This window comes from Phaethon aethereus (genome assembly GCF_964289735.1).
Source record: "Phaethon aethereus genome assembly, chromosome: 2".
Taxonomy (NCBI): Eukaryota; Metazoa; Chordata; class Aves; order Phaethontiformes; family Phaethontidae; genus Phaethon; species Phaethon aethereus.
In genome coordinates, this window is record NC_138582.1 from 151,615,425 (window position 1) to 151,627,723 (window position 12,299).

Genomic DNA, 12,299 nt, shown 5'->3' on the forward strand with positions numbered 1-12,299 from the left:
GGCTCAAAATTATGTAGGACATAATTTCCTAAGTTGCCTCCTACCTATTCTATGCCAGACACTCAAATTGATATACACTGGTAGCATTCTTGGTATAATTAATCTGTTTTAATATTAATTTCCATTTAATTTATGTTTTCTTTTAAAATTATGCCAATTGTTGTACTGATGGCAATTGTCAACACTGCTGAAGTTGTGAAAGAGCTGAAGGCTTTGACAGTTGGCTAGGGTTCATTGGGTTCTTGAAAGATGCTTATGTTCAGCTTAATATGGCAAGCTTGGCTGGGGCCATGCAACCAAATTCTGAATATAAGAAGAGAGATTTTGGACTGTTGCGAGACAGCTATGAAACACACACCATAAACTCTCGTTGGCTCCTTCCCTGTTGTCCACAGTAACATATGGCATACTGCAAAAGGACTGATACTTAATTTTTCTGTTTCTAGTAAATGAATAATCCTTTAAATTGTTAATGTAGATATTCTTGCAATCTCCCAGAAGACTAAACTGTAACTTTGCAGTGTGGCACAAGGGAAGGAGTTGTTTTCACTTTGCAGTTAATTTATTTCTTGAATGTTGCTAGTAAATTAAGTCCCATCCTGCAATAAAAAATAGTTCTTATATTTTAATTGCATTTTGGCCTGAGAATGAACATAGTTCTCCATTTTCTTTTCACATTGCTCACTTGTAGCCAGAAAGGACAGGCATGGTTCATTAGAAAATGAATTATAAAGCTGTGTGAGAACTGAGAATAGGAGTAGGTTTGGGATTTTGTTTCTTGGGCTTTTTATACCACGCTTCTATTCTTTGCATGGCCTGAGCCTATTCAGATATAAAAGTGGTCCATTCTCAGGTGGTAGAAATCTCAGGTGGGATTTAATGATCCAAATCCTGGTAGTTGCTTCAGTTGAGGGGTAGTGCAGATCCACAGAATGAATTAACTGTTATTTTCAGGAAAATAAAATTGGAAGGCAAGAAAAGAGGAAAATAAAGTGAGGTTCTTAATGATAACATTCGCATGTACTTGTCTACATAGAAAGCTGTCTTTTGTTCTACCACTACAGTCTCCAACAAATGAGTTGGGTGTCCAATAGACCAAAGCATCCTTTGCTTTACAAATGTGAATCAATCCTAGATGCTATTAATCCTTGATACTATTTGACCCATGTTTATTTGAGATATAGATTAGACCATCTTCCAAGGTCCTGTCCCAGGCCTTTGTTCTTTGACTCTACAGTCCAGTAAAAGATGGCTAGCTTATTTACTTTCTTACATTAGAACTGTGAGTTTACTGCATTTTTACAGAACTTCTAATCTAATTACTCTTCAGGTGATGAAAATAAAGTGACACTTCTTGGTCTTGGAGCAGTGGAACGTCTATATAAACTCATCTCACATGAAGATCCAGTTGTACGTAGAAGTGCCATCATGGTATTTGGCATCATGGCTTCTAATCGTAAGAGTCTCCATTTTTTAGTATGTCTATAAGTGTGGTCATCAAAGTGATAGGTGGCCCATGTGAAAAAATCCTATGTTAAAGGCCCAGAATAAAGGAACAAATTCAGTCAGCGTGAACTCCACTGATTTTGAAAAAAAATTAGAAGAGAAGTTAATTTTCCTCCAACACCTGTTTTTGTTTTGATGGGGCCAAATTGAAACAGTTTAATAATGGAATTATGTCTATCAGGGAAAGCCTGACTATGTAAGATGCCCGCCAATGTGGATATGACACACTCTTTTACAAAAGTTGGAAGAGAAGGATAAAGTAGTATTTATCATCTACAGAAAATGCTGTGGTTAAATATCAATTGTTACTTGAGGCATTAGTGTAACTACAGTGATAAGGGAGAAAATGTGTTAAATTTAAAGTAGCTAACTCAAGTATTGATGACAAAAAAAAGAGCCCTGAACTATCAAGCATTGGCATGCATTATTTATCCAGCTTCTTTGCAGCTCAGTGCTGCTGTAAATGTTTTGTTGTCTGTATCTGAGCTAGTGAAAATCAAGCAGTCTTGAAGAGACATTGTGTGGTTTAGGGGATGTGGTGGCTTTGGGTTAATCGTTGGACTTGATGATCTTGAAGGTCCTTTCCAACCTTAGTGATTCTGTGACTCTGTGACTCTGTAATTTATGGCAAGGTAGTGTATCTACTGTAGCCATACCATTATTAAATGATTTAACTATGGTATATGCAGATTTTCTTGTACCTTTTTATAAGGTGAGAATGAATGTATTACATCCATGCTGCATGGCAGAGTGCCAAATGACCAAGCTGCAGTGAGTGATATGTAGACATACCTGAAGGTAAAAGAGTAAGTGACGTAAGGTTGAGTTGCAATAGCTGTTATTTTTACATTACTTTATAAACCTACATCTAATTAATATAATCAGGTCTTATTTTGGTAGATGTTCTACCCAGTTGTCTTCCATGGTGATATCCTAACCATTATTTAAGTCTTTTCATCAACTGCTCCCTGCTTTTAATGTTGCACTGGACCTCATGCTCTTTACCTTACTTTCAACTCAACATTAGCGTATAGTCACTTCCTTCAGACCTTGGCTTCCAACACTGCTGCACAGCCATGGATTTGAATGACTGAAGATCTTCATTTATATTCACATCTTAATTGTTTTTTTCTTTAAAAGTATATTCAGCTCATACCTTTTTTCTTACATTTCAACACTGTAAGTGTTAATAGTAACAACACAGCCCTGTAAGATCACATGAAGTCTGTCCCAAAGAATGTTTGGTTGGACTTGATGCTTTTAGCGGTCTTTTCCAAAGTAAACGGTTCTATGATTCTATGATTCAGTGGAAATGTTTTTTGATTGCTCTAACGAGTGGTTGTGGTTTTACTAATTTGCCATTGACAACAATAAAAATGCATACTGAAAGTCTTTGCTGTGATTTTAATAAGACCTATATAATTCATGTTTTCAATTTGCAGTGGGGGCTGTGTTAGCATAAAATTAGAAAGTGATAGCTTGAAAATTAAATAACGGAAGGATTGCTTCTAGTTTGATAATTTTAAACACAAGTAATTTTAACTATTGGAGTATGACTTCTTTGACAACTAAAACTGTGAAATATTTGATGAGAACCTGCTAGGTGCAAGTATTTTGAATAACGTTTCAATGAAGCATTGAGGAACTTTGTATAGATCAAAGAATGTCATCTGATACTTGAAGATCTCCTGTATGTTTTCTGGGCCCATTATGGTTTGGGTATAACTTCAGCTGTGTGTCATTCCCAGTCAGGTCTTTTTGTTATTTGGGGAGTAACTATAAGTACATTTCCCTCGGAGCAGAACGTGTTTCATATTCATACTTCATATTCAGACTTCATATTTGTGTTTATTTCATTGCAGATGATGTCAGGAAGTTACTAAGGGAACTGGATGTCACAAATTCACTTATATCACAGCTGGCGCCAGAAGGTAGCTTGCAGTATTCGTTCCTTGTGCAAAAATATACTCAGAAATAATTTATCATTGCCATTTGATCAGACAGTTTACTAAAATCTTCCTTGTACCTTATGATTTGGCATACTACATGTTAAATAGGTAATTGCTTTTATAGGAGTATCTCTCTTACTGAGTAGTGTTTTATGTTGTACAGATGGAGCAACATGTTTATGGAGATGTCAGGTATGATTAACAGCTATTGTTTATTGACTTCAAATTTATTGTTTGACTTCAAATTTATTGTTTATTGGCTTCAAATATTTTAAACCACTGCATTAGTGAACATATACTGTGCTGAGTAAAACTTAATAAAAAGATTTCTTTTTTTCCCCATAGAAGATGTAGTTATCCATGAATTTGCTACTCTCTGTCTAGCCCACATGGCTGTTGAACATACTACTAAAGTACAAATATTTGAGCAAGGTGGATTAGAACCACTTATCAGTCTGCTTGGGAGCCCTGATCCTGATGTTAAGAAGAATTCAGTTGAATGTATCTACCTCCTGGTGCAGGTAAAGTTTGTTATTGTTTTAAATTACAGAGGCAGATAAGCACTCTCCCCCTGCCATTCTCTGTGGGGTTAATAATTTAAAAATATTTGGTTCCTTTACTCTCCAGTGTTCATCAGTGTATTTGAAAACATTACACCCAAGTCCTTGATTGTTACATTACTTATGAAAATAGCTGATTTGCCTCTAATTCTGTTGAACTTGATGCAATTATCCATGCTGTACAGCAATGTAAGTCAGATCAGAATCAGATTCAGATTTTTTTAATTAAATATGAATTTGTTTTCTTAGTTGGAAAATATTAATCTCAGTAATGAGCATTATAACCTGTCTATCCAAAATATTGGAATAATCTAGTAAATTAAAGAACTAGCAATTGCATTGTGGCTTGTTTTGGCCAGCACGTCCATAGTCAGGATTTTGAACATCTTTTTAATGATAGGTGAATGCTGTCAACAGCTACTTTCCATACTCGGAGGAATAGACTTGTTATTGGCTACTTTCACACCCAGCACTAATGTCATCCATATGCTGCTTAGCAAAAGAATGGAGCATTTGTATGGCAGTTCTCTTCCATGGCTTAAGTGAATCAATTCAGTAATGAATTCAGTTTATAACTCTATCTCTTTTGGGGCATCAGAGCATGTCTATTCAGAATCGCATTTTACTCTTTCTCCTTTTTTACTATCTCGCTGTCTTTGTTGCAGGGTATATCTGGATAACTGCACCTGGTGCTTGCTTATATTGATAAGGATAATTGCATGCTGCACATGTGCAGTAAGCTATTTAAAAGCAAATTGTAATTTATTTATTTTTTTCTATTTTAATATATTCTACTACTTTTCTATTTTAATATAATCTGCTGCTCTTTTTTATTAAGCTGCATATACACTGTTTAAAGTTTAAATTTTAAATCATCATTTTATAATTACTAAAACAAAAGACGACAGCAAGGCAACCACAGTAGAGTGCGAAAACTATTTTCCCTCTACTGAATAAATAAAAATGATTAAACTAAATTTAAAAAACTTTCTCAAAGAAACATGTATGTTGAGACAAACTTGGCAAAAAGTAATAGTAAATTGAGTAGACAATAAATAGTAAAAAGACTAAATATGCTCCCTTAGACAGGACTAGATTCTGTAATGTGTACTTAAGTCATGCAAAAAAAAAAAGGAATTTAAGGTTGCTGGGGCTTGGTTATATTCAGTTTGATTCTTAGCTGAAAGAAAGAAATTTTCAGAACTGGAAGTTTTGGAATATTGACTCATTCTTGTATGCTTGAAATCAGATTTTTGGTGTTCTTTCTATAAAGTCAGGGATTGATATACTATTACATTCTCTATCACTAACATTCTTTGTTGAATATTTTACTGCAGGATTTTCAAAGCCGTGCTGCAGTTCATGCACTGAATGTAATTCCACCCTTGCTGGAACTACTGAATTCTGAATACCCAGTTATTCAGTTGTTAGCCCTTAAAACCTTAGAAGTAATTAGCAAAGACAGAGAAACCAGGATAATACTGGGAGAAAATAAAGGATTGGATTGTCTTCTGAAGATACTGGAAACCAATGTACAGTTTACTTGCCTTAAAAGTTTTTTGTTCTTGCTGCTCATGTTGGTATGACTAATAAATATTATTCATGTTATGGAATAGTGACAAAAAAAGAAACAGCTCCTTACTTGGAGCTATGATAGAAATAGGATAAGCTAGGATACCTAGCTTACTAAGAAAGGGAGCAAAGGGATTCACCAAAATGTTTATATTTGTTTTATTGCTTTATTGCTATTAGTAATACTGTTGTGCATTTACTGTCCATTTCTTAAACTGTTTTACAACAGAATAATTCACCATATACCTTTTATACCTTGTTTTCCCTGAATTTTTGATTATAGGCTGAACTCTGGTGCTGGTTCCTAGTTTGAACACTGATATTTTTTCTGAATTTACTTTGCTATCAATGTTAATGCTATATATTAAATATGCTATATATTAAATATAATTTCCTACCTTGGTAATTTCATTGTTTGTGTTGTTATGAGACTCATTTTAGTGCTTCTTGAGTTCAGTTGTCACTATGGGAAATATAATATGTTGAGAAATTCGCGAAGTTTTTGAAATTTTAAGATGACAGGTCCTTTCTGAACACCTGCCTAACGCACTTTGATATAAATGAGAGACTTTGCGGGTTTTTACTGGTTTTGTTAAGTTGTATTGCATCCTAAGGCACATCAAAGAAATTATATTAAACATATTAGTATGAAAAGCTGTACTTTGTAGTATAAATAAACTGTCTAAAAGAAAGTTATGAAAATTATGCTACAAAGTTAAAAGCCAAAGATATTTTAGTCCTGATTTGAAGGTTATTTGTTTGGGTTTTTTCATTATTAGGAATTCAGTGATCTACATGTGGAAGCTCTTGCTGTGTTGGGAAATTGTCTTGAAGATGTGCATACTCTGCAATTGATTCAGCAGACGGGAGGCCTTAAGAAGCTACTTTCATTTGTTGGAGTCTCTACTGTTCCTGATATTCAGAAGAATGCAGCAAAGGCAATTACCAAAGCAGCTTATGACTGTATGTGACTTTTTAAAAATCCATGAATGTGACTTTGATTATGTAGTAAATTTTCAACCAGAATGAGGCCGTCTTATCTGGTTGAGGGTAGTACTTGTGGTGAGGAAAACACTGGCAAGAATGAAGTACAGTGATGAATCTTGGCAATCAGAGCAGCAATTAGATGCTAGGCTGTATATAAATGAAAATTTTAAGATTTTGCCTCAATTTATTTTTAAATGTAATATATTATCACAAGATACTGACATCAGAAAGGAAAATGGAGCTCTGAAAGTATGATCTTTATGTTCTGTTTAGTGATGCCAGGTAAGTGCCATCTTAAGCCACCTCTGCTGGTACTGTTTCTCATTGGTATCAGTTAAGACTTCATCGCAAGCTTGCTTCCTTTTGCATACAACTGCTCGTCTAAATGTCAGGCAATTTCAAATTAAAAATCCTCCAACAGGGACATGAAAAAAGCCTTTCAAATGGCTTGCAGATTAATATTCCCAGTGGAGTTAAATAGTTTCATTGTCATCTTTTTATAATTATTCACCTTATAGTTCTTTTTTATACGCTTTTCTTTAATTCATCAAGGAATTCTGAATTAGGCAGAACATGCTCATCACTTTTGCCCATAAGGATGCTCTTTAAATAATTTACATTTGAAATTCCTTCCATACATTGGTTTCTGAGTTGCAACATATGACTAGTAGTGCTATATAACAAAATGCAATGTAAGAAATAACATATTTCTGCCTATAGAAGATTTAATTATGTCAAGGGATTCTGATGGCAGTAACTATGACAGTAGAGCTTAAATATTTCATTCATATTTCTGTTATATTGTGGTTGAATCATGGCTTTAATTTACGTGTATTTTACAAATATGTTATCTAATTTAATACATGGCTAAAATAATCTGTCCTTTCTACAGTATTTCAGATCTCCTTTCTTCGCTCCCCTTCTTATCTTTCCAATTCTTTTCTCACCCTCCTGAGTTTGACGTCCTGAGTATTTGTAATTATTTGTATTGCAAATGATACGTGAAAAGAGTGGAATCTACCTTTCCTAGTATTCTGTGGGTTTCTGTATGCTTTTATCTATTGGGAGCTTTGCAAGTCACTGAAAATTATTTTCATTAATGTCTAGGTATCAAAGATAGGAAGGGACTTTCTTATGCCAGTATTTTCTTTGTGTATTTTCCTGTATTGTTATTTTATTATGCTACTTAGGACTATCAGTATCATTTTTATAGTCCGGTGACAGGCTTGTAAGTAGTATGCTAAGCAGATTTATATTTGCTCCTACTACTTTCTACTGCATCTTACTCTTTTTTCATATTTATCTTCAAATAAGCATGGACTTCTTTTCCTCTTTCACACCATTTTCAGTTTTTGTGGCCTAATATTTTAGCAGCTGTTAGCAGAAGCATGTCTGAACACAACGTTTTTAAAGCACAGTGGCAAGAGCTACACATAATATATTACAGTACTGCCCATGATCTTATATCATGGGATGTTACCATCAGTGAGAATGGATCGTCTTGTCATACTTCTTTACAAATGGAGTCAATGTGGTTTCATTATAAGGGTTTGCTCTCTTCTTCAGCCTATGACAGTTGGTATGGATGCAGCAAGCTGGGAAAATAGATCAAAAGAAGATTTAAAATATTTGCTTCCAAGCTGTAGAATTTTGGTGATGACCAGTTAGACAAAGGACAACACGTTGTACTGGTGTAGTGGGAAACGCACTCCAGCAAACTTGCTCCTCAACATGGCTCCCAGAATTGCATTTATTTCAGACACATAGAGATACTGGTCTAAAGTCAGCATTCCAGTGGAAAGAAAAGTGAGATTGGGGCCATTGCAAAAAGTAGTCGAGTGCAAAAAGAAAGAAATATTTGCAGTTTTTGTTTGTTTGTTTGGATCCTGGTTGTAAATATACTAAACAGCCTATCCAAACTGCAACATTAATGTATGCTATACTAATACTTGTCTTGATGTAAATCCAATGTAAAAGAACACAGCTCTAAGTTCTTCTATGACTTTTTCATTATATTTGCAATAGCCATACAGTAGCCCACATTCTTCAGGTTTCATAATCGAGGTTGCATTTTACGAGAATTTTCTGCATACTTGAGGAAAAAAATACTGCTTTTCATTGAAATTAAAAACTTACTTCTGCTATGATAGAACATGTATCTCTCTGTTTGTTTTAGTCTTGGCAGCTGAGTATACAACAGTGTCTGGTTTTGAAATTATTATTGTTGTTAGATGGAATTTAGTTTTGTTTTTTTCCTGATAGGTGTGATCTTAGCAAACAATTTTGTGTTATGCCCTTTTCAGCCCTTTGGAAAGGGACTCCTGTAACTTTCTGTTGTTGTTTATAAAACAGATGTATCCCTTAAGAGCTATTCTTAATCTCAGAATAAGTTAAATGGTATAAACCCTATATTTAATTTTAAATAGCATTCTTAGGATGCTGCTCTGTTTAAATAAATTAAAATTGATCATGTTTCTATACTGTCCTGGTTTCAGCCAGGATAGAGCTGGTTTTCTTCACAGAAGCTAGTGTGAGACAATCATTATCCCTTTGCCTCCGAAAATTTGTTTTGTTCTGTAACATAATTTTGAATTTAATATATTAATTTATCAATGGTTTTATTTTTTATGCTCAGAATTACAGTGGTGAATTTTACTGTGATTCCTTCCTTGTCCAGCAAATAATGCAGTCATTTCAGAATGCAAAACATAATTTAATGCTATAAATTATTGAATATCTGTGCGTGAATTATCTGGACTGTTGATTAAGAAGGGCCTGGCTTTCCCCTGACAGACACACCAGCAACAACAAAATGCTATGGAGAGTATATAAAGTGATGATCATGCTTGCTCAAGTTTGGCCTTAGTCTGCCAGACTTCTGGTTTGAAGCTGTTCCTATTCTTTACATGTACCTAAATGCAAATCTTTCCAAAAGGGAGCATACTAAAGATGCTCTGTAGCCTGATTAACATATGCTTTTTCATAATACAGGTTTTTGTTCATCTGAGTTATCTCCACTCCAAACCAGTTAGTCATGATACTATTCAACATTAACTTTTTTTCATTTGAAATTGGTATAAATAATTCCATAAGGTGATGACAGTGAGCTGAATAGTTAATCAGTAGAACTCTGATCACAATTTTGGCATAAGAAGGGGAAATAGGAAAATACATTGAAAAACAAAGATTGGCTCATGATGGGGTCAGTGCATGGAAAATTGGACAGAAGTGTTAGTACTCCAGACTCTTTTAGTTGGGTGTGCCCGAGTATTTTACTTTGTGTTAAATCAACGTATTCAGTTTACTCAGGGGTCAAGAAATTCATCACTGTAAATATGGTGTTGGCACTGACATGAGAATTGAGTACAAAGGATGCTTTTCAATTGTACATTCTTTCTTTTCTACAGTAAAAGCCAAAGGAAACAACTCATACAAACAGAGAGTATCTGCCGAAAATATTCATCCCTTAAATAGAATTGGCACCTGGATCTTAAAATATTAATAATTTTCATCTATCAATCTAGCTAGCTCAATATAGGTCCATACTCTTTCCTGTAAATTCAAATCCAAAATATGTTTTTCTACATTATTGAAAAATATTTATTCTGTTTAACATACTTTAAACCACTATTTTCACTCATTCAGATTAATTATTCATATTATTATTTCATATAGGCATAAATTTAAAATGAAATGCTTATGCATCATCACACCTGCCTTTAAAAGCAAGAATAATTTTTGAGAAAATCTGTATAGTAATAAGTAACTTGCTGTACAAGAATGAAATTACTGAGATATGAAGAACCTCTAGAGATCATTGTTAGGGATTATGGACTACTTTGGCAAGCAACAGGCCAGTGGCATACTTTATTATTTGTCAAAATGGTCTGTAATCCCAGTTGAGGCCTCCTCTTGAGAGCTGGCTGATAATGCGTCCAGGTTGTGGCCAAGGTTCTGCTGACACTTAAAATACTCCCTGTTTTATTTGTGATTTCAATTGTTTATCTCTGATGATTCTAAAAGTATTTAAAATTGAGCTAGAGAGGAGAAAATGGCTAGCCATCTCATGCATGTACATTGAGTCATTTCTGCTGTAACTAGATTTTCAGTCAAACTTTCTTTTCATTGTCTTTGTGAACTTCCAATATTTTTCTTTAATTTTTAAACTTTTTATTCATAAGACAACAGTCCAAATAAGGGAATGATCCCTCAAAACATTAGTAAGCACTGGTAAAATTTCCAAATGTGTCCAAGTCCTACTGACTTCTCAGTTCCTGAATTTCTTTGATACCAAATTTTACCATGTAGATGTAACTTGCAGCATGTAATTAATCCACTTTAAACTATGCATAAGGTTAAATGTTTATTGACCCTTGTAACTGTAGAGCTTCTATGCTGTCCAGTGCCTTTCTGGCTGAAAAAGTTTCACTCGGGCCTCTTTCTAACAAACACCTGCACTTCTGTTCTCATCCATTTTGGGCTATGTATGTTTAAAGCTGCATTTAATAGTCATCATTTGGGCTTGATTCAGAGTTCACTGAAGTCTAATGGGTTTTGGATTAGGTCCTTCATGCACATTCCTTAATTGCTGCTGCCTTTATTACCAAAATATTTCCATTTCCATGGTATCAGAAGCAAGTGTTATGTTGGAAACAACTATATGTCCTTTCATCGATTTGGAAAATTAATGCAGAATAATGCTATTGTTCTTTTTCGTTTAAAGCTGAAAACAGAAAAATCTTAAGTGAGGAGGAGGTTGAGAAGTGTCTCATAAACCTTTTGGAAGTTGATAATGATGGAGTTAAAGTTGCTGCTTCCCAAGCAATTTCTGCCATGTGTGAGAATTTAGCTAGCAAACGTGCATTCGGACTCCAGGGTAAGTAAGGTGGGAAGGGATTGAGAGTCTGTGCTTTTCCTTTTATAAGGAACATACTATAATTTTGCATATTGTCATGGTTTATTTAAAGGTTCATGTATACAATTATTTCTTTCAAAGGGATTCCCCAGCTAGTACAGTTGCTAAGCAGTGACAATGAAGAGGTAAAAGAAGCTGCAGTGACAGCATTAGCTAATTTGACAGCAGCCAGTCCTAGTAATGCAAGGTGAGTCTGCAATAATTAGCTTATAATTTAAAACACTAGTCTAATCTAAAACACTAGTCTGAACATAAGTGAAAATATTTTGATTTTAAAGAATGCCTCATCTTGTCCTTACCCCACAAGGCAGGTCTGTTCGAATTTGACTATAAGGCACTTTTTGGTGCTTATGAGTCATCTGGAATAGGTTGGTTCTCATCAGTGTTACAAGAGTTACTCTATCTCTACTAACGTTTGCTTTATTAAGAAAAGGTATGAAGCAGATGTAATGAAAGCAGAAATATAAATCATGTTTTGAAGACAACATATGAGGAAAATATGCCAAATAATCTAAGACATTTGATAAGGCATATTTTCTGAAAGTTCAAAATCAGTAAGGTGTCCCCTAAAATTGGATGGTTCACGCAACTTTTTTGACTGATTTAAACCCAGTCTTTGAGGGAGATAGCACTCAGATATTCTGGCATTGGTTTTTTTATTTTTTCCCAAGTAGTAGAGCATGTTTCTAGTGCATTATCTAAAAGAAAAGAAGTGTAACTTCAGTATGCAAAATAACTAACAAAGGATGGTTAGCGGACTATAAGTTCCAAAATAATTGTATCAACTAAATTCTACTGTCAGTTGCAGAG

General features: G+C 34.4%; 1 protein-coding gene across 1 annotated transcript in view; it reads left to right on the top strand.

Annotated features, from left to right (window-relative positions):
- Window positions 1-12,299, top strand: part of ARMC3 (armadillo repeat containing 3) — a 52,220-nt gene that overhangs the window by 9,923 nt on the left and 29,998 nt on the right. The window contains exons 3-9 of the mRNA XM_082014962.1: window positions 1,331-1,456; window positions 3,369-3,437; window positions 3,801-3,976; window positions 5,353-5,547; window positions 6,367-6,550; window positions 11,298-11,450; window positions 11,571-11,676. Of these exons, the coding sequence (XP_081871088.1) occupies window positions 1,331-1,456; window positions 3,369-3,437; window positions 3,801-3,976; window positions 5,353-5,547; window positions 6,367-6,550; window positions 11,298-11,450; window positions 11,571-11,676 (1,009 nt within the window). The remainder of the gene's footprint in view (window positions 1-1,330; window positions 1,457-3,368; window positions 3,438-3,800; window positions 3,977-5,352; window positions 5,548-6,366; window positions 6,551-11,297; window positions 11,451-11,570; window positions 11,677-12,299) is intronic.